Raw genomic sequence first — 24291 nt, forward strand, 5'->3', positions numbered from 1 at the left:
CGCTAAAAAGACATTCAATTTCACTACTAAATCTAAAAAAACATACATACTCTATTCCTAATTTAAATATGTGACCTCTAAAAAGAACACATAATCCCTCCAATTAAATCTGTGACCTCCACAGAGAACACACATAATCCCTCCAATTAAAAAAGAAAAGGTGAATTCATCGTTCACGGTAAAAGGACATTCCCCGGCCACGCAGATAATCTCGAAAAATTAATTGATAAAACTAAAATACAGCCGACCGTCCGATCTCGACCCCGTCCGACATCAACGGGCGAGATACCTCGGTGGGATACAAAGGCCAGCAAGCTCCAGAGTACATGAGGAGGATTGGATTTTTGCCATATATCCGTCATGAGCATCCACACCATTTTTCACTGGTTTTATCCAAACCCTGAGAGGGTTCGGCACAAATTTAGAAAGCTTTGATAAACACTCATAGGCAGATGAACCAGTGGTTCCAATACTTTTATGAATTAATGCAAGAGTTTTGCCTGTAATTTATTCTTTATTTTTTAAGGGTTCCTGGATTTGGATTCGGGGGTGATTTATCGATAACAATGTCTGCTGCAAACCTCTGGGTGCTGCTGGGATTGGGGTTAGCGGGAATATTTCTAGCTAGCAGGAGACGGAAGAAGGGAATCAAGGAAGATTTTGGCGCATTTATTGAGCGGATTAAGCTCCTTCCGCCTCCTCAGCCCTCACCTCCTAAAGCACCGCACCCTCTTACGGGCCTTACTTTCGCAATTAAAGAACTGTGAGTATATAATTATTTGTATTTTCCATAAGTTTATTCTTTTTGATGGGTTCTGTACTGTTATATTTTGTTATATGAACTTTGCAGTTTTGGTTCGGCATTATGATTGGGTTAATTCAGGGGACACATTTTATTCATGATTAGGGCTTTAGCTGCACAGGTAAACCTTAAAGCTGGGTTTGTTATTGTCTTATAGTACTTTGAGATCTACCTTGTGTACAGGGCCTCTTCTTCATAGCATTGGAATTGAGACACGCCTCTTTTTCTCAGCATCAAATTTTGAGAGTGGAACTTAATCATGATCCAATAAAACAGTTATTATCAATATCCGATTTTTAAGGTTTAAGTATCAGTTGGTTTATTAAGTTTCCTAGTTCATTTTGATGATCTCGTGGAGTGGTTAAAACTTAAAATTATAAACCCGGGTATATTGTGATGGGTAGCTCGGTGTCTAGAATTGACGGGGGTCCGTGATACTATTGTCTCATAAAGATGCTCAGTAGTGTTCATAAGTAATGGGAATAATGAAATTGGGCTGGTGATTCTCTAGGATTTACTTTGTTTAGCAGTAAGCTCAACGGCTTCGTAAATGAGGTCTTGTAGCATATGACTAGTGGTTTATTGAATTGAATTTTTATTAATATCCACGAATGATTTGGATGACTTGAGAGTAGAACATGCAACGGCAACTATAAAGGGAGTGCAAAGTGGATCTCCGTCTCTACAATATTGATAAAATGAATAACCAAAATCTTGATATCTCATTAAACGACATGAAATATCATAACGCTTCACAAAATATGCAATAATAATGTAATAATATCAACATTTTAAATTTTTTATTTTTCCACTGAAAAGAAGTGGCAATTTCATTCAAATAAGATTAAAATTGCATACATCAGATGCTTATACGACATTCCCAAACCCATTATCAGGTTCAAAAAGAGAATATATATGTCCCTGTAGCCACCCTACAGCAAAAAGATCTAGAAACACATATTCAGCTTAAAAACCCAAAGATTTTGGTCCAGAGTCCAAGCCTGTATAGTTTATCCTCTCCAAAAAGAAAGTGTAGTCCTCTTCTATATTCATCCATAAGTATTCCTTAAGAAAATACAAAAGCCAACACCAATTTAGTCTAAGAATTAGAGTGTTATAATCTTCATAAGAAAGCATCACGAGATTAGATAGAGGAGAGTCCCTTTAAGTCTTGCTCCATAATCTATTCACCTAGAAGAAGTTGTATGCCCTATTTTGACAAGGTGTTTGCCCTTTGATTCCTTTGATGGTATATATGTGCAAATGAAACTTGTGTAAAACTTTCCAAGATCCCCCATGATTCATCAAATAAGGGTTGAAGAGTAAAATTCCTGAAGGTGTTATATACCTAGGGGGGATAATATGGGGTACAAAGGGAGGTACCCAAGGTAATAATGTAATAATGGGATGGGCCATAGTAATAAATAAGGTGGTTAACCCATATCATGTAAGGGACTACAAGTAGTTAGTAATAATGTAATGGGCCCATGGTATTAGTTCGATGGTATGAGGGAACCATGGTAATGATCCATGGTATTGTATGTATGAGGCCTATATAGAGGCTAGAGACTCCACAGTGAGAGGTGTCAAGGATTATTGTATGAACAGGCATATGGTTTGTGGAGTGTTCTCCTTCCTTAAAGAGTGAATGTATGGTGTTGCCCTACCTTAAGGGTTTGATATCAATAAAGTGAATCATTTCTATCTATATTCAGATCTTGTTATTCTTGGGTTTATTTCTATTCTCATATATTTTCTGGGTTAGATCTATAACAAGTGGTATCGGAGCTATAACAAGTGGTATCAGAGCACTTTCTTGGGCAAACAGTGGATATAAATATATAGAAATGCTTCTTTATTGATATTAAACCCTTAAGGTAGGGCAACACCATACATTCACTCCTTAAGGAAGGAGAACACTCCACAAGCCATATGCCTGTTCATACAATAATCCTTGACACCTCCCAATGTGGAGTCTCTAGCCTCTATATAGGCCTCATACATACAATACCGTGGATCATTACCATGGTTCCCTCATACCATCGAACTAATACCATGGGCCCATTACATTATTACTAACTACTTGTGGTCCCTTACATGATATGGGTTAACCACCTTATTTATTACTATGGCCCATCCCATTATTACATTATTACCTTGGGTACCTCCCTTTGTACCCCATATTATCCCCCCTAGGTATATAACAGAAGGAGTATTCCTTTTTGAACCATTTAATGATGAAGAATGATTCCCCAAGGATTTGTGTGCTTGTCAACTCATATTCAACTAATAAAGTTAACTTAAAGGCTGACAACTTAGTAAGGTTATTAGATCTAGATCCAATGCATACTTTCAAACGAATTATATGGGAATCAAAGAAGAAAATTATGTCGCCAGCAGATGCTATAGGAGGTTCACCATGTGAGGCTCCATCAAAATATGCCCAAGGTTTTCAATCTATTTATGAATTCTTCTCTAACCCAAGAAGGGGCTTTGAAAGTTGCAGTTGCTTATTTAAAGCTAAAATGTTCCACCTTTGTATAACATACTGTATCGGAGGAATACCTTCTTGTCAAATATTTTGGCATTTTTGGCATGCTAGATGCCCTAAGAGGTTTTGTTGTAGGGTTGTCACAGCAACTTTGAGCCCCTCTTCAATAGAATTTCCAATCCAAGCATTCCCTTAACTGTATGAAACCCCTTTTAGTTCCTTCCAGACTCATTTAACAAAATTAGGATACTATGAAGTGGCAGTTTGTTTCATCACTTTCCATGCATAGCTTGCACCACCCAAGTCTTTTGAAGTTCTTCCTTTGTAAGTTGTTCCAAGTTAAAGTTTTATTGTTTAAAAACAACCACATAAAAATGCGAGGTCGTGTAGGGCATTTCAAACACCAATCTTTTCTCCACCACCATCTTTTGAGGTTCTTGATTACCTTGTGAAGCAAGTTTTTTATAACACTCCCTAGATATATAAATACCATAAGGGTTCAGAGTCCATACTGAAGAATCCTCTACTTCATTAATTCTTACATAGTTTGATTTTAGCTTTGCTAGTTAAGCATCCCACATGTGTTCTATTAAATTCTTGTATACTAGATCTAATTTACTTTACTTCAAAAATTCATTAAAAAGCCATAAAATATTTATCTCAAATATTTCTAAAATTGTTTATAAAATAAACACATTGGCATATTAACTTAATAAATAAAATGCAGCATAAATTAAATGGAGAGATCAATCACATTGCAACTACAAATTTGTACCCCACACAATCTTTCTTCATATTATTAAACTCTAGAAATTTTGTGTTAGACCTACAGAGAATACATAGAAAAATACAATTGTTGGGAACTTGAAAACTCAACTCCATTGGGAAAATCAGCCTCAAGGAAATTGACCCTCTTGATGAAACTCAACCTTGGAGAATTAGACTTGTCTCACCAACAAATTGGCCCCCTTTATTTTCACCTTGGATGACCCTTGCGCACTTGAGAAAATCAAACTCTCTGGATATTTCAGTTTCCTCCATAATTCAACCCTCCTCTTTAGCAACTTGACCTTCCTCTTTCTTGAATTTCTCCTGAAATTCTCTGCTACAATTCTATCACTTCTCATTAGTCTAATTGAGCCTCTCACTCTAAAGAAAATAACTTCCTCCACAACTCTATGTTTTCACCTCTCCCTTAGGCTTATTTTATAATTTCATTAAGCCAAAATCCGTAACCCTAATCTCCTAAGTTATTAATGGCTAGGATTAACTCCTAAGCCTCATTTGAGATCAACAGATGAGACTATATCTAAGTCATTTAAATAATTTTATTATTTATCCTTGGAACTTTGGCTTAATAGTTCACAATAATTAATTAAATTAGTTATTGTACTTGTCCTTAGTTAACTATACGAAAGAAATCATAATATCACTTACTCCACCAAGCAAGCACCTAAAGAGGCAATCAAATATCTTCTACATGCTAAGACACCAAGCCAATGTAGAAGACCTTTCAAGGCTACAAAATCAACACTCCCTCTTAGCAAGGAAGGGACTCTCCACCACCCCTAGCTTGTTTTTGTAAAATGTAAACTTTCCCTTCACTGGAGGCTTGGTGAGAATATTTGCTACCTACTCTTCTTTGGAAATGCACTGCAATCTCACAACCTCTTTGGACCCTATTTTTGATGAAGTGGTATCTCATCTCTATATGTTTGGACCTATCATGAAACACTGAATTCTTAGAGAGCTTAATGCAACTTTGATTATATTAGTGAATCATAGTGGGCCCCATCTAAAGACCAAATAATCATGTGAGCATCTTGTGAAGCCATATGGCCTCACAACTTGCTAGACTTACCGCCATGTATGTGGCCTTTGCTAAGCTAACTGCCATTGAGTGCTGCTTCCTGCTATACTAGGAGATCATAGTTGATTCCAAGTTGAAAGAACACGACTCTTCCTGTCTACTGCATTTTTGGTCCAATCTGAATCTATGTAGCCCTGCAATTCCACTTCATAAACTCTAACAGAACTTGGTCTATACTCTATTATATCATGAAGATACTTGAGCACATGCTTCACTGCCACCCAATGAACCATCGTCAACTCCATGAACTAGGTGAGTGTGTCCACAACAAAAACAAATATTTGGCCTAGTGTTGACCAGATACATCAAGGACTTGATCAACTGTTTGTACAAGGTGGGATCCATTAACTTACCCTTAGAATCGCTTAGCTTGCTCAAGTTGGTGATCATAGGTGTAGAGTCTAGACATTGGCCTACAATCCTCCATCTTGAATCTCCTTACAGTTTCAACTGCATACTTGCCCCACCTTAGGAAAATCTCTCTTGGTTGCTGCCACACCTCCAATCCCAATCAGGCCCATGTACTTCATCTTGAGCAAGGATGTCAAGAAAGATTTAAATATATGAATTTTTTCAAAATGAACAAAGAATTTAATTAAAAAATTTAAATTAAAAGATTTGGTCAAAGTGACTGTAAATTAATAATATATGATTTAATATAACTTGGTCAAATTATTTAAAGTAATAGGATTGAGATTAAAATCAACAATTATAATGATTAATAACTTATTGGATCAAGTATTAGTTGTTGATCAAAAGTAAAATAATAATATAATATAAAATATTTTGGTCAAAATGAAATACCTATGATATAGGGAAAGATTAATTAAAATATTATATTAGATATATAGTATAATTAATAAGTTTAGAGAAAGGAAAATTAGAAGAATATGAGTTAAAAAGGTAAAGTAGGGAAATGAAGGTAAAGAAAACATAAAATAAAAATCTATTAAAATATATATAGAACATATTAGGAATAGATTAAGATTGAATAAATTAAATGAAATATTAGGTTAGAATTGAAATAGATTTTAAATTAGAATAGGGAAAAGATATAAAAAAATTTAATTATTATAAAAAAAATTGAAGGATTAAAAAACTTGGAAATTAATATATCAGAAAAATATTGGAGAAAAATTAAATAAATTAGATTAAGAAATATTTTTAGGAGGAAAAAGAAGAAAAAGGATTAGGAAGAAAACAAGGGAACAAGGAGGAAAGAAGAGGGTCGGGTGAAAGGAATCGAGGGAGGGTGGGGTGTACTGATATTAGGGTTAGGGGAATTAGATTTAAAAGACAAAAAATGGATAGTGGGCTTCCAAGGTTGGCTAAAATGATATCCATCTTCTCATTAAAGTTGCCGGGGTGCTTTTTGATATATAAAGCGCTTCGAGTGGAAAGGGACAAAGGCCAAGATCTTGGTGTTGTGAAACCAGATTAAATGTTTGGTTTTGTGAGAGTGTTCAATGATGGCAAATTTAGAGATTCAGCTATGGAAGGTGGCAGCGATGTGTTCTTTAAGGTGAGCTTTGAAGGATCTCCCAGGTTGTCCAATGTAAGACATCCCATAGGAACAAGGGATCTCATAGACTCCAGGGCCCAACATAGGGTCATTCTTGTCTTTGGGAGATCGAAAGAGCTGGCTAAGGGTGGTATGGGACTTGAGTAAGGTTTTGATGTTTCATTTTGAAGGGATTTGGAAATTATATTTTCCAAAATCATTTCAAAAAGAAACATCAAAACTTATTTCCAAAATCCTTTCAAGAAGAAATATCAAAACCTTATTCAAGCCCTAGACCACTATGATTTCCAAATCTTTTCAAAAAGAAACATAAAAACCTTATTCAAGCCCCAAACTACCGTTAGCCAACTCTTTCGATCTCCTAAAGACAAGAATGACCCCATGTTGGGCTTCAGATTCTATGAGATCCCTTGTTTTTGTGGGATGTCTTACATTGGACAAACTGGGAGATCCTTAAGCCCTAAAGATCACATCACTGACACCTTCCATAGTCAAATCTCTAAATCCGCCATTGCTAAACACTCAAAAAACCAAGCATTTAATTCAGTTTGACAATAACAAAATCTTGGCCTCCGCCCCTTTCCACTTGAAGTGCGTCATTAGGGAAGCTCTAGAAATCGAAAAGTACCCTAATAACTTTAATCAATAAGATGGATATCATTTGAACCAATCTTCGAAACCCACTATCCATTTCATGTCTTTTAGATCTAATTCCCCTAACCCTAATATAAGCACACCCCACCCTCCCCCGATTCCTTTCCCTCGACCCTCTTCTTTCCTCCTTGTTCCTTTGTTTTCTTCCCAATCTTTTTTCTTCTTTTTTCTCCTAAGTATATTTCTTAATCTAATTTATTTAATTTTTCTCTAATATTTTTCTGATATATTAATTTCCAAGTTTAATCCTTCATTTTTTATTTTTATTTTTTGTTATATATATATTTATAATATTTATAATTTTAACCTATTCTAATTCAAAATCTATTTCAAATCTAACCTAAAATTTCATTTAATTTATTCAATCTTAATCTATTTCTAATATGTTCTATATATATCCTTTAATTAGATTTTTATTCTATGTTTTCTTTACCGTCATTTGCCTATTTTACCTTTTTAATTCATATTCTTCTAATTTTCCTTTTCTCTGGAGTCTAAGTTTATAATGTCTATCTAATATAATATTTTAATTAATCTTTTCCTATATCGTCGGTATTTCAATTCAACCAATTTTTTTAGTATTATATTATTATTTTACTTTTGATCAACAACTAATATTTAATCTAATATAAGTTATTAACCATTATAATCGTTAATTTTAATTAATTTTACCAAGTTAAATTAAATCAAAATCTTTTAATTTAATTTTTTGTTAATTTTGGTAAATTTCATATATTTAAATCTTATTTAACACCTCCTTATGCCCCCATTAGATCGTTTATTAATTTATGGTCAATTTGACCAATTCTTTTAACTTCATTTTGTTCTTCTAATCTAATTCCTAGGTACATTAAATATTGTTATTTTTATTAACTTTATTCTTATTATTGAACTTATTCTAATAGGACCTTCCCCCTAAAACTAATAATTATTAATAGATTGGTTTAAAATTAATAATTATTAATAATTTATCTATTTATTGATCTATTCATTTATTAATTTAATCAGATTCTTTATCTATTTATTCGAGGTCTAACACTCTTCGTATCAATAATTTAGCTCTCTGCCCTAGAAGATGGGTGAAGTGTTTTCTGGAAACTTCGGACACCTCAACAATACTTCATGGTATTCTAGAAAAAAACTGAACATCAACATAATTATGATTGTGAAAACCGACATCCTAAAAGTCATTAAATGTTGAAAATATTAGATTTTGTTGTAAATCAACCCTAATATACGATAAAACAAAAAAGAAAACAATTCTTATTAATTTAGGGGAATGCCACAAGAGATGGGTTACCCACATATATGGATGGGTAACATGCCCCAATTCCAAAGATTATAGGTCATGCCATATTTTGTTGTGTGAAAATATGCATGCATTGAAGGACTTGGTGAAGTTCTTATGCAAGCTAATCATGTAGTTTGCAATGAATAAAGAAAATAGGAAGAACATGAGAAAAGCTGTGTTACACAAGATTTTTGAACTCGTTGCAATAGTGGATGCTTTGAAAATGTGGAGGCACTATTTAATGGGCAAGACATTTGATAGAGAACTGACCACCATGGCTTGAAATATTTGTTTGAGTAGCCAATCTTAAATGCTAGTCAAGTTAGATGGCTGGAATTTCTATGCAAATTTGATTTTGAGGTAAAACACATGAAAGGGAAAGAAAAGAAAGTTGCAGATGCACCTAGAAAGGAAATACATGTAATGTATGGTGCAATCGTTAGCATTTCTTAATCAGATCCAAAGAAGAGAATTATCGATGGTCTTGTAGAAGATTAACGTTACATTGAAGTGAAAAATGGATTGCACCAAGAGAAATTGGAAAAGAGATATTAAGGCTATTATTTGGATGATGACAAGATTCTCATTTATAAAAATAGAATGTATATTTCCAATACCTCAAATTTGAAAGGAATAATCATGGATGAAATCTGTAAAATGCCATATTCTAGACATCTAGGTGACTAGAAAATGATTGCTACAAGCAGAAACCAATACTTTTGGCTCGGGATGAAAAAATATGTTGCTTAATACATTGCTAGATAAAATGTCAATAAAATAAGGTTGAACATCAACATCTAGCTAGTGTATTGCAACTTTTTCCAATTCCAAAATGGAAATGGGAGGTAGCAACTATGGATGTTATTTTTGGGCTATTGACTACAATAAGGTGGCATGATTATCTTTTTCCCATTGAATCCACTTATAAGATTGATGATGTTGCTAGGATATTTGTGAGGGAAATATTTAGATTTCATGGGTTACACAAAGCTATCTTATTTGATAAAGATGCAAAGTTTACATTAAACTTCTAGAAGTATCTTGTGCAAATTTGGGCACCCAATTGAATTAGCACTCCTTATCATTCAGAGACGTGGATAGATTGAAAGAGTAAATTAAGTGATTAAGGACATGCTTCGCATGTATGTCATGGATAAACCATCCAAGTGGAAGGATTATCTACACATGGTAGAGTTTGAATATAATAATGGATATCAAACACCATTGAAAATGAGTCCATTTGATGCTTTATATGGTAGAAGATGATATCTTAGTAAACATTATTGTTCTTGGGCCAAAAAATGCTTAAGAAAATGGAGCATAAAGTTGCTAAAGTCATGCAAGTACAAGATAGATTGAAAAACTATGTAGGTAAAAATGAGGTTCATAAGGAATTTCAAGTTAGGGATCATGTTTACCTTTGAGTTAGGGGAAGGAAGAGTTCCTTGAAGCTTGGACATTGTGCCAAGCTAGCATCAAGATATTGTTGGCCATTTGAAGTGCTTGGTACAATAGGGCTAGTTGCATATAAAATTGCATTATTTGTTAACACTAAGCTCATTGCTTAAAAAATAATCACATGATCCTAACCATGTGATTAATTGGAATATGATCGAGGTGGAAATAGATGAAGAGTTTCATATAGAGTGACTACACATCCTCGACAAGAAAGTAACATTGCCTTTCGAGTCGATCCATCAAATAGGTGAAGGCGCAATGGAAGCACTTTGGTCTTGATGAGGCTACATGGGAGCTGAAGGGTGCCATGGAGGAGTCATACCTTCTGTTCTAATTATGGAGGAAGAATTGAGGCTGATGCTATTCTAAGGGGAGGGTAATGCAATACCCTAGTCTTGACCCCTAGCATGTATTAAACTAGATTATGTAAATGTTCTAGTATGGGTTCCTATTGTGGAGCTCAAACCCAAAGCTCGTTTGGAGAATAGCTAGGCATGGATGATGTAAATATCCATACATGGGCTATGTGTTAGGTTTTGTTGTTGCACAAACTAGCAGGGCTTGTGAATAGGCCAAAGCTAGAGGGCACAACTATACTTGGGACAATGGCCCATTGTCACCACAATCTAAGTCCCCTACTCTTCTCGGATTTCCACCGACAGGAGGAGTCCCAATAATAACTCACTTGTGATAGGTGTGTATCTATGATAGGTTTGAAGTGAGGAAAATCGGCTCATTCAATGGAAAGGTTGTTCAACAAAAGTATGAGCTTTGGGAGAAGCTAGTAAGACTTTCCATGGAAAACCCCTTTGAGAAATAGTTACACGAGACCTAGGGTTGAGATATATAACGAGATATGAGTGCATCCAAGGTCAAGGTAGATAATAGAAAATGTGATGAATGTTTTGCTTCAACAAGTACTAAAGCAAACACCTTCAAAGAATCCCCATGTTGAAGGATTAGCTTCTAGGTTACCCTCTTGGTGCAATGGCTAGGGCATCAAATTTCTAGATATTCCACCGTGGGAATTCCACGAGAACTTGAGGATCACTAGAGGAGACACAAAGGAAGAGTTCTATCCAAGCAAAATTCAAAACGTCCTCCAAAAGATTTCACACCAAGCCCTAGATGGCCTCCTTATCCTTGAAGGTATGAATTTTAGAAGAGAAAAGGAAGGAAAATTTATGTGTGACCACCAAGGGACTTCAACTAGTGCCTAGACCATTGGGAGTATGGAGTCATGGGTGCTTATAATTGGCTAAATTGACCTTTAAGGAGGCTAAAAGAGGAAGCCCTAGTTACCCCTTTCAACAATTACCCTCTTTAGCATTAGTTAATGAAGTTTCATGGATTTAAATACAATCATTATCCACTAGGAACATTCTTTCCACACCATCAATGAGTAACACATGCAAAACTTCCCAGGATTAAAATTTTGAAAATTTTCCAATAAAACAAAGTGCGAATTCTTATCATGAGAACAAATTCCACGCATTAGACATTATTTGCAAGATAATTTCACCATAAAGAAACACTTGCAAGACAATACAAAGTATATCCATTCATCAGCAATGCATTAGAAGCTCCAAAAAGATAACAAGATAGATCCAAACATCAAAGTGCATCCCAAGGACATCCAAAAATCTCCACAAATTACAGGTCTGAATTCTCTAATAAAGTCGAAAATCCAAGTGATGATTATTTGATGTGAGAATTGGTCTCACCTATTTATACAAGTTATAAGAGTTTAGATGTTAAATGAGAAGGCCCCTTCATGTGCCTAATATGCTAAGTAGCCCATCCATGGCTACAAGCCAACCATGAGAGCTAATTAAAATGATTTTATCTCTCCTCCAAGCCCACGTCAAGTTGACTTCATGCATGCGTGGAGGCCTAGAGGGGCAACATTGAGGCCTCTTGTGCTAGAAACATGTGAGAGGGCCTCGAAAATCATGATGAAGAGGGTCATGCCCTCCTTATGCTACAAAACATCTCCAAACCCCTATTTGGGCTTTGTGGGCTCCAAATGGGTCTCATGGGTCTCCAAGTGGCTCAATGATCAAGTCGATGCTCCATTAATGAGGGCTAGAAGATGACACATGCACTCCCATGTTTCCCTGGGAAAGACATAACCTCCTCTGGGACATAACCTCCTCTGGGCTCTGGATCAATTGCCAAGTGTCAGGTGCATTGTGTAGCCGGCTGGGGTAACGTGGTCTAAGTGCATCATCATCTTTGAATAACCGGGGCATGAACAAGCAAATGGTGGTGCTGAAGAAGCCCATGGTATGGCAATCAATGCTTTGCATGAATGGAGGCCCATGGCTCTCAATGCTCACCCTACAAATGCCATTGTGATCCTCTGGAGGGCTTGGATCTCGTATAGGGAGGCCAAGTCCAAGATGAAAACCCACCTGCAATCGTGTATAAGATCTAATGAGTGTCCTCACCTTCCAATACAATGATTCATTAGTGTAATTAAGTAAATAAGCTTGTAAATCAAGGGCAGAGATTGATACTTCATAGTGGGTTTTCCTTCCAAATTTGGTGCTTTGAACATGTGTTAGTGTTACCTTCTTGGGTAGGAGTGGTTAATGAAGGACCCTATTAGGTGGTTTCAACCTCTAAGGGAATGACAGGTCCAAGGTACATCCTTCAAATGGCAGGTGTCATGTGAAATAATGATGGAATGGAGTGGGGGCAAAGGGAAGGCTCCAAGCCACATGCCATGGTACAAGGGTAGCTATGATGTGGGAAGCCCACACCTTGGGTATATGAATGCAAGGAGAGAGCAGTCATGGTACATGAGTTACCTCAACCTTTGTTTTTCCACCCTTCTTCATATGCCTTTTTCCTTTTATTGATTTTTCTTCATTTTACTGCTCGGGGTTCAAGGGGATGAGAGCATGATGTGTAAGATATAGCAATGATTTCCCCCTTAAGGTTGGGCATTTTGTCACCCACCAAGGGTTGGGACATTCATGGGTTCCTTAATGATGCAAGGGGCACTTGTAGGGGCCCTAGGAACCAAGGTGATGGCCATAATGATATGGGGTAGAGCTCATGATTGGTTTTTTTCCACGTGGTAAATTTAATTGTCTCAACCATCTTTTGCATTTTGCAGTACACTTCCTATTGTATGTGGCCATATTATGCTTTTTTTTAGCTGCATCAACCTCTGAGGCATCGTTCTAGGCCCGATCCAAAGTGTGGACAAGGGGAGGGGAGGCTAACACCTTGTGGACCCAGATGGGAAAATGTGAAAAGGGACTTGTAATGAGGAGAGGGAAGTGAGATATGTGGTGTCGGGAAGCGGGACAATGCAACCAAAATCAAAGTTTCCCATGTAGTGCCACTCCTAAAGCTAATAACCAATAAAGGAGATCCCACAGAACTAGGATACATGATTAACCCCCCAGTTGAAGTAAGGGAACAAGGGTACAATCAAAGCCCGTCCTTCTTCCAAGTCACCCAATAATCCATTCCCAAGTGTGCCCAAGAAAAACAGGCATAAACACCCAATTACATAATGAAAAATCATACCTTTGGGATTAGATGGCGGGCACCTTCAAACATTTGATCATGGCAGAGGAGTGAGGGGACATAATGGCTAACTGAGGTGGCAGAAAATATTAGCATATCAAAGCTATTTGGTGGCTGGCAAGGGGTTGATGGCTGCCGATTGAAGACAAATCTAGGAGTACATTTCTCCTATGGGGTCACCCACTTGTGGTGGGTAATAGGCTTGTCATGGTGACTTAAAGCTATGTAAATATTAATGCTAGAATATATTTATAATAGTGTAAGATCAGTGCGTAGAGCACTAGAGGGACTATGATTCTGCTAAAGGTGGAAGAAGAAGGTGGGACTTTGGGAAAGTAAATCCTCTATTGCCAAGTGTGAGTGTTAGAACCTTTTCCACCATGTGGCTCAAATAAGCCATCTACCTCCTTTGACTCGTTAAAACCATTTATGGAATGCATGTAAGAGGTTGGTTGGAAACTCTTCTCACATAGTTAGAGAGGCATGGGTTGTGTACACTCATTTTGGGAATTGAAAGAGTCCTACATTCATAATTTGTCAAGCCTAGCTGACTGTTGCCCTAATGTTCTCATGCTAAATAATTCAATCAGAATTAATTTAACAATAGAAAATTAGATTTTGGAACATTGCATCAATCGCAAAAATAGATGAAAAATGAATAACGGAAGAAAGAAAACACAAACATAGGGTTTTCTCCTTCAAGTTAGCTTTTCATTCCTTTGATCAAAAGCTTAGAAGGTGATCTCTGTAGCCTGTTTTGAATCAACCATTCTAGAGTAAAAAAAATCACATCAAACAACAATGTATGGCTTGTGAAAAGATGATACAAATACAACATATGGCCTGCTCTATTTTTGTGTTTCTTGGAAAACAAATTGCTCTTTCTCTCTCAATCACTGAAGCACACTTCAACAATACATTGTATGGTTAGATCTGAAGGTGTCTAGCCATATTTGAAGATGTATGGCTTATGCATGAATAAAATACAACTACAGTTGTGGTATTGACTGTATGGCCTGTTGTACTTGTTGGCCTCTTTAATAGATTTACTCTTCTTCTTTTTCGGATATACTTCTCGTTCCTCCATCTCTCTTGCTCTCTTCTCACGTGTTTACAAATCTCTCCTATCTTGTCCTATCTATGCTTTGAGAGAGGGTGGGTAACTAATCACCTAAATCCTAGTTACCACTTATCTCAATCATTGGATGTATGGCTAAGATTAAATCCTAATCTAAGTCACTAACATTCTAGAACTTTTAGAACATATCGTTTAGATTCCTAAGATTAGTTTACCTCAAAACATAGGACTTCCATTTTTAAGAGAGAATTAGTGATCACCTTTCCAAGGTGGTCACTATTACCACAAAATCTAGTTCCATGGTGCAAAGTCTCACTTAGGCACTCTAGGTCTAGGGCAACAATGAGATTAGCTACCACTGTCACCTTAGTGGCTATTCTCCTGTTGTTTTGTGATTAAATATTATCCCCACAAGGGAGGCTTCCCCAACAGGCCTTAGAGATTAAGTAACTCAATGAATCCTAGGCTAAATACCCTTCAAGGAACTTGTTAATTAGACACCCCAGAAATGTATTCAATAAGGTAGGGCTCTAGGTGAAATGACGTAGCAAGTTCAAAGAACCTTGGCTAATTCTCGAGGGTTAAGACAAGACCAAAAAATGTTCAAATAGATTCCAAGCACATGCTACCATTAATTAAACAATTGCTGTTATAAATTAGGGTTTGAAATAAAGATACTCTACAACATGCAAAATTTATGACAACAATAATAAAAACAACCTATAAATAATGATATACAATAAAATATCAAAGGATATTAAATAGACAAACGAAGGAACAACTAAATTAAAATTTTCAGTGGCTTAAATGTACAAAACAACAAGGAAACTCTAGGCATTATTGCTAGAATATGGCTGAAAAATGCATAAAAGATAATTTTTTTCCTTTTCAACTTAATAGATGCAAACCCTAACCCTAGGTATATGACATCTAAAGTGTTTTATGCTATTTGTTGCAGATATTGCAAAACCCTAACCCTTGTTTACCATGAAAAATAAGAAAAGATAACATTTTGAGGAAGATTGACACATAATGACAAATGCTTTCAATCAATTGGGTAAATGGAGTCATAAGAATGAGGTCAAAGGTGGAAGACCTTGGATGGAGAGAGAAAGAGAGAAGAACCTCTCATTCTAACCTTAAGCTGCTTTCGCAAAGAGGAGATTGTGGTGAAGAAATGCTATTCTAAGTTTCCTTTATGGATACTTGGTGACAAATCTTGCATATAGAGACTTTAAAGCCAATAAAGATACAACATATCATGAAGACTTCATAAAACCCTAATTCTACAACATTATTATTATTATTATTAATTTTATTTATTTATTTTTTTCTTCTTATGATGTAAGCTCGGCTGGTGAGACATGTTTGGTGGGATTGAACTTCCGATCACTTGGATTCACAAAGGCTTGCTAACAACCCACGAACTTAATTCTACAACATTATCAAAATGGAAGAAAATTTGAAAAATAATCACAATAAATTAGCACTATTCATCAAATCATTTTATTTGAGTCCACAAGACCAAGTCAGCCCTTCCTGGACAAGTTGGCCTAGAGGCTAGAAGAGGCACTTATTTGACCTCTTGGACATGTATAGATAGAAGGCAGTTTGACTTCATTTGGATACTCATCCATCACTTTGATTTCTGTGCAAGAAGGAGAATTTCAACGAAAGTAAGAGGAGAGAGAGAGCAAAGTAAAAGGAGAAGTTTCTGTTTTCTGCCCTAGTTTCTGTTCACATGTGAGTTATCTGAGGCAATTTCTGTGGTATTGCAGGCCCAAAATTTCAGGGGCTGAAATTTCAGGAGATGACTAGATTTCTGAGATTTGACCAGCATTGACTTCTGTTGACTATTATTTGTTACAGATGGACTGAAGGAGGGCTGATTTGGGTCTTTGTGTCAGTCTTTGTCTTGGTCTTGGGTCTCGGATATCTCACTTTGATCTGATTCTTTGTGTCAGTCTTTGTCTTGGTCTTGGGTCTCGGATATCTCACTTTGATCTGATTCTATAAGAAGGGGATTTTCTTGGGTTTTCCCCCTTGTGGGGTTTTTGCCCTGGCTTGGAACCCAAATCCTTGTGTTATTTGTCTCTTGTGATCTTCATGCTTCGTGCTTTTGGTAATTTTTTGATGAAGAAGAGAACATAAATTTTAATAAAAAAACAACAAAATCAAGACAGATAAATCAACCTTAATCTACATGCATCTAGATTTCTTAACATGTTATCAGAGCTAAGGTGAAGGAAAGGCAGTTTGAAAATCACTTTTAGTTCGCTTGTTGGCAGAAACTATTGCGGCAGAAGAAGACTTGAAGATAGGCTATGTTAAGGAAGCCCTAAGTAGGGCCAAAAGTCAGATCAAAAGTCCATTATGCAAGATCAAATCTGTAAGGATTGAACCAAGACTACAAGGAGGATAATAGTTCGAAAATACAAGACATGGTTCATATACCTTCAAGCTAGAAAAAGACCAGTTGACAGTCTGAATCTCTGTAACAAATAAGTTCTGTGGTACCTTGTGAAATTTTGTGGTATCATTTCAAGATCTAAGACACAAATTCAAATTCTCAGGTAACTTAACCGAAGTCTGAATCACCTATCCGAGTTCTGTGGACAAATATACAAAAGGCTTAAATCTTGAAAAGTGAAGTCTGTAATCAAGGCCAAGTTTTAGTAGTAAGACTACATGCACCTGCTCAAGCATGAAAGGAAGGCTAGTTCGCATGGTATGCGAAGTATCCAGAGGTTTGTAATATGAAAAGTCCCTATAACATTGTGACATGAGGTGAAAGTGAAACTATGGTAACTCTAAACAAAAGATCCACTTGTGAATAGTGTGAATTCTGTAATGACAGTTGTAAAGAACAATACAAACTCCAATCTGTAAGAAGTTAGTACTATTACAATTTGAATTGTCTTTAGTGAACAAAGGTTTACATATAATCTAGAAGGTTGAGTTTGTGGTGAACAAGAAGCATCTGAGCCCTCTATAAGACATCCAAACATTCTACTAAAGACACCTGAAACATCTATGACAATGACAACAATCTCTATGGAGAGATACTACAATGCAAATGCAGGCTATAGAAACAAGCATTCATAATGATATCAAAACATATGAGTCCTCTACAACGCTAAAGTCTTATGTGGACAGTCTGAATCAATTCTCAAGAAATGGCAAAGACAAGAAGCATACATAAAATATCTGAACTGTGACTTCTATGATGGCATCCGAATCTTTTATGGCGCTCAAGTCTTGAAATCTTTGTGGCATCCAAAGTATACTTTTTCTCCAAGTTAATAACCCTGAAGAAAGTCTGAAATTAGTTCTGGACCGAGACAGAAATTCAAGAGTTTATTTTGTGCAATTTGAAGTTAGTTTTTTTTCGAACCCTAGAAGGACAGTGTAAATCCAAGATATATTTATTGATGCTAAAAGGTTTAATCCAAACATAAATCCAAGTGCTATGGGACATAATAGAATATAAACAACATATGCAAAAGACAAATTTCTGAGAAATGGCATCCTACGGTAGAGGATCATCTCTGAAGCAAAAGGTCGAGACTTCTCAAGGATCTAACATTAGGTCTAAGGATTACAACTACAGAGAATTATGACAACCAGAAAGCTCTGTGGCACTGTATGCAAACAATGGAAGAGGCTGAAGCTATATAAATCATTTCTGAAGGTTGAAGATTTTTAGAAGCTCTGTGGAATAACTATGACCAGACATTTAAAGACTTATCTCTGTAACACCAGTGCATATAGCAATAAGGACCACAACAAGATATCTGAAGTCATATGAAGTATTAAGCAACCACGTTACCAAGATTCCTATAGATAATAAAAGAATGAATGACACCTTGAAGCTGACTGCCTGACATTGAAACCTGAAAGCTTGAAGGATGAAGGACTGAGATCAATGTGGAGACCTGGTTGCAAAAGTGAATTGAATGAGAAGTCCTATTTTAGGGTAAGCAGTTTCAAGGAGTTACAATACAGTACCATACTCAAAGGCAAAAGTGAAAAACAGGTAAAGTTAAAAGGTATGTATAATCCCTGTCATTTGCGATTAATAACCTATATCAATTATACAGATGCTAAGACGATGATCTAATGCTCTTGAAGGATAGTAATGCATATGTGTAGTTATATTTCAAAGAGCATTGACTTGTTAGCAATTGAAATCTTTCCATGCATACAAGGCTAGGTTTCTAAAAACAAGGAATGAAATGAACTACATCTTGCATAGAAAGCTTGCATTTCTAGGGTTTGCATGCTTGTAGAATTTGCAATTTCTAACATGATAGATCTTGAAGACCTTGAAGGATCTAGGGTTTTGCAACTAGCTCTCTATTGTGGCTGAAGAACTTTGCAATTTTTAAGTGGCAGGTCTCAAAGACTTTGGCATCTAGTGTTTGTAGACCCTAGCAAAGGTTTGAGTTAGGAAACACTAGGAACAGAAACCCTAAAAAGGAAAGCCTGGTTCTTGAAACTGATAGGAATGACATCATGCTGATTTGAGGACAAGGATTGATGAAAAAGGTCCAAGACTATGAGGGAGCTAACTCTCCTCAAAATAATAAGTATTCTATACCTACTTTCATTAATTATTGCTATTGCTATTTTGTCTATGCACTTTGTCTTTTGTTCTTTCATAGTCTTCTAACAAAGGTTGTAGGTCAAGACAAGATCTATCTAAGCTTGACTAACAGATGGAAGATTTGGAAGAACGTAGCAAAGCACAAAGACAATAAGAGAGTATGCATCAAAAGGAAGTCAATTAGATGGCAACATGAAAGCAAGATTTAAAAGGGAAGAAGTTTACCTGTCTCAGCTAGAAAGAGGAAGTTATTAGATCCTAAATAGATACAATACTACTTGAAGTTTGGCAAAGAAGTTTATGATCAAAAGAGAAGATGACAGATCAATGACAAGACCCTTTGGCAAGAAGTTGAAGAGTTATGATATTGTTGTACCAATAGTTGATCGGTTCGATCCAGGAACACATTGATTGATAGTACTGATGATGATTGGAAGCTGATATAATTTCTTGGAAAAACGTGAAAGCATAATTCTATTACAAAGGAAGAAGATGTGAAGGCTTGTGCAATTAGCTGTGAAGAAGTTTGGCTCCATAAGGTGTTTGAAGAACTACTTGATGACATGTTGAAGCTATGTGAGGATTGACAAAGAACTAGGAAGGTCGAAGCTTGTTATGATGTGATGCAGATAGGAGCCAAGCAGCTACAACAGATCTCCACGGAAGAACATGTAGTCGATGCTTTGATGAGTATTTTTGAGACAAGCTTAAGCTGTGGTTGTTCCTCCTTGTTTGAGAGGGAGTGAGGATTTCCTCCTTGGTTGAGAGGGAGTGATGGTGGACACCTATTCTCCATGTGTCATGCACTATGGCCAAGACTAACAACCGTAAGCCTAGTGAAGGCACTGGTAGGGAGAATGGAGGATTGGATAAGCATCTGGGACCGATACTCCTTGAGGAATGGTATCCAAGATAGGAGTAGTCTCGAGGACTGATACTCTTTGAGGATAAGGTATCCAAGATAAGAGTAAAAATGTAACTAGTGTCAATCGTCATAATGTAATTCAAATGTACTATTGAAATATTTATTGTACTCATTCATTATATTCATTATTATTATTTTGTCTTTAGAAAAAGCACGTTCTTCATGCTTATAGGGTTTTTCGAGTCAAAAGAAAATTTGTCACGAGGCAAACAAATGTACTTGAGTAAAAGTCCCATTTGGACTATTTGTAAGAAAAAGAAAAATCATTTTATTTGAGTCAAAAAGTCAATTTTATCATCCACAAGACTAAGTCGGCCCTGCTTGGACAAGTCGGCCTAGAAGAGTCACTTATTCGACCTCCTGGACATGTATGGATAGAAGGCAAGTCAACCTCTTTCGGATACTCATTCATCACTTCAATTCTATGCAAGAAGGAGAACTTCAGTGAAAGTAAAAGGAGAGAGAGAGAACAAAGTAAAAGAAGAGAGAAATTTCTATATCTACCCTAGTTTGTGTTCACACATGCAACAATTTTTGTGGTATTGCAAACCCGAAATTTTAGGAGATGACCAAATTTCTAGAGATTTGACCAGCGTTGACTTTTATTGACTATGATTTGTTAAAGATGGACTAAAGGAGGGATGACTTGGGTCTTTGTGGAAGTCTTTGTTTTGGTCTTGGGTCTTGGATATCTCACTTTGATCTGATTCTATAAGAAGAGGATTTTCATGAGTTTTCCCCCTTGGGATTTTTCCTTGGTTTGGAGCCTAAATCTTTGTGTTCTTTGCCTCTTGTGATCTTCATGTTTTTGTACTTTTGGTAATTGCTTGATGAAGAAGAGAACATGAATTGTAATAAGAAGCCAACAAACAATCACAAGTAATTATCAAGGCAAAGAAATCAACCCTATTCTACATGCATCTAGAATTCTCAACAACCATAAAGGTATCATAGTGGACCTTATTTAATGGAAAAGGCACAAAGTACTTCACACAAGCATTGTCTTCAAATATCTTTCTAGTTGATGATTTTCAAACAAGTTACCACACTGAGATATAGGAGGGTTATCCAAACTTCAAAGGTCCTATTAGGTGCTTCCATCCTTAAGGGGAGGAACAATTCCTAGGCCAATCCATCAATCTATAGGTGTATGTAAGAAGTGGTCATGGAATGGGACAACTTCATGGAAGAATGCCACAATCTTAGTATCAGCCTATGGCGTGTTGAAATTTCTAAGTCTAACACGTCAAAAATTCTTCCTGCATTATTTGGTTTATTTCACCTACTTATTTATTCCTTAAAAAGTTATTTAAACATAAGTACTGAAAATAAACACAAATGCAGTCTCAACTCATATACAGATCATCAACTGAAATAATACACAAACACACAAGGGACACCATTATTTCTAGGCAATCGTCCCCAGAAAAACCCAATGCGGGAAAACCAGTGCAACAGTTCTGAGGGTTTTATTATGAAGCAGCTTTCTTGAGTACAACTAGGGTGCCAAACTGGTTCATCCAACAAAGATTTCTATCTGGCATTAATACCTCTCTTCGGAAGCAAATATTCAGCAAGTCTGCCCCACAGAAATCCTTCCAGCGCTTCTCCAAGGCTCTGCGTCAGCCCTGCTAGCCTCTGCATAGCTTTGGAACCCCATGAGTCAGCCCTTTGCCCCTCTGTGTCAGCTCTCTGGCCTTCTGCGTCGCCCACATAGGCCCTGCTACCCTCTGCGCAGTCTCTCTGGCCTTTTGCGTGGCTCCTGCTAGCTCTGCGTAGCCTCCTCAATCACTGCGTTGACCCTCTGGCACTATCTCTGCCTCTCTGCTATGTCCTCAGTGCCCCTCAATGAACTCAGATCACTTGTTCGAATTTTCTCAGCAAAACCCGCTCCAGAAAATCGCACTGATTGATCAATCTTGGTGTATCTCCAACTGACCCTCAATCCTCCTTATACTTTTCCCGTTGAGTCTTCAACGGCCGAGATTAAGTCCCTAATCAACGACTAAGATTAGATTTGGCTTGATCCATGTCATTTAGAACATTCTCACCCAGTTTTATATTAATACCCATTAATATTTTAATTTTCCCAAGTTTAGACTTAGGAACTCCATAAAAATATTAATTATTTTAATATCTCTCTAACTAGGTGGAATTTCCCCAAACCATTTCTAGGTCTTGGAGATCTCATGTGCTTTAGCCTCTCCACCAATTTTCATGGCTAGAGCACATCCAATGCTACCCCAAATCAACATGGTGTTCCAACATCTTGAGTGAATAACGTGAAGAGGGAGCTATCGTGGGTACTTGATTTACCCCTTTACTCGATCAATTTTTACCACCCTTCTGGTCTGCCTTTTGCTTTAATGATTTTCTTTTCTTTGCATAGCATAACTTGGGTTGCAAGCTCCACATTAGAGGAAATTTGAGGTCTAAAATGGGCCTCCTAAGGAAAATAATAAAATAATAGTTAAAATAATAAAATGAGAGATGAATTTTTAAAGGAAAAGAAAGAAAACTATATTTTTAGTTGTATCTTTGGCTTAACTTCTTTCTTTTATTTTTTGTTTTGATTTTCTTTAATTTTTCAGAGACTTTTTTTTCTTAGGACTTGAGAAGGTGGGAGCGGGGCATAGTGAAGTAGTTTATTTTCTTTGCTTAATTTATTTTGCTCTTTACTTCTTTAGTCTTTATTTGGCTTGATTTAATTTGAGGTCTGCATTCTTTTTCTTCATTTTTCGTCATGAGCCTTCTTTGGATGATTTCTGGTAAGTCAAACATAAATTAGAGGAATGTTTATTTTTATGGATGGGATGGAAATAGGAGAGTTTTTAGTGAAAAATGTTACATATAGAAAGGATATGACTACGCTACCCACCTTGAATTCCTAATCATACCTAATGGCCTAGGTTAAAACACAGTTATCCATAGGCAATTCTTGACATGGTTTGATATAGTAACAAGATAACTACTTGACTATATGCAATAAAGTACCCATCTAATGCCAATTATACTTCACAAGCAAGTCAAAACTCAAGCATCACTTCTATGTGTGGAAAACCTCACAGTGCAACCATACTAGCTGTAGCCTGAGGTGTCATGCAACATCATCTAGCACAATTGATCTCGAGAGAATTGGGCGCCAGGAATGATACTGTTAAAATTGGCAACTAGGGCCAAACTCCATGTGGGTCATCTTTTATGGCAGCTGACATTTTTCTTGGACTCCTCTCATCGAGAGGTGTAGGATTGATCAAAAGATCATTCGATTCCGATAAGTATTCATGGAGTTATGAATTCGTTTGTGTTATAAGACAATTCGTCAAGGTCGGCCAGCAACCAAATAACCCACACTCAATCTTTTAGTATAAAAAGAAGTGACTTGATAGTAATTTCTACACACACTTCACTCTTGATTTCTCTCCACTTGTTTTGGGTTTTAGTGGAAGAGAAATCTAAGAGAGGAAGCCCTAAGCGCAGAAGGTAAGGAGCCCTAGTATGAGACCTAGACGTAGTCAAGAAGGAAGGCTACACGTTGCCCCATACGCTGGTCTCTACAAGCCCTAACACAGTCGTAAGGAGGATGCCCTAATGCAGTCTAAGGAGGATGCCCTAACGCAGTCCTAAGGAGGATGATCTAGCAGTAATTCAAGGGAGGAGACCCCTACTTCTATATTTTGCCTAAAGGAGCCTAAGCACAGTGCAAGGGTGGAGAAATAATACGATGGAGGAGGCTCTACTCACTGCCCTTATATGCAGGTCTAATCTGCCCTAATTGCAAGTCTGTCCAAGCCCTAGCTGCAGGTCACTTCAAGTGACCGAATTGATGGATAAAGGGCCAAGGATCTAGGGCTGAGAGGGCAGGCTACTAGGCCGAGTAGAGGGAAGCTAAATGCTGGAATTTGAATGGCTGTTTGGGCACGATGAGGAGGCTGAAAGCTACAGCAAGCTAGGCCGTAGGCCATAGCAAGCTGTTGGAGTTATTCCATGGCTGCGTTGAAAGGATAATGTGGCATGGGAGGAGCCTCTTCAAGGCTGGCTGCTAGAGGGC

General features: G+C 36.8%; 1 protein-coding gene across 1 annotated transcript in view; it reads left to right on the forward strand.

Annotated features, from left to right (window-relative positions):
- Positions 1-342: 342 nt before the first annotated feature.
- LOC149236458 (outer envelope protein 64, chloroplastic-like) overlaps positions 343-24291 on the forward strand; it is a 249563-nt gene continuing 225614 nt past the window's right edge. Inside the window, exon 1 of the mRNA XM_089372388.1 lies at positions 343-763. Coding sequence (XP_089228514.1) covers positions 567-763 — 197 coding nt within the window. The 5' untranslated portion in view covers positions 343-566. The remainder of the gene's footprint in view (positions 764-24291) is intronic.

This window comes from Pinus tabuliformis, chromosome 8 (assembly GCF_031772625.1).
Source record: "Pinus tabuliformis cultivar Carrire ecotype Pingquan chromosome 8, CPIR1, whole genome shotgun sequence".
Lineage (NCBI taxonomy): Eukaryota > Viridiplantae > Streptophyta > Pinopsida > Pinales > Pinaceae > Pinus > Pinus tabuliformis.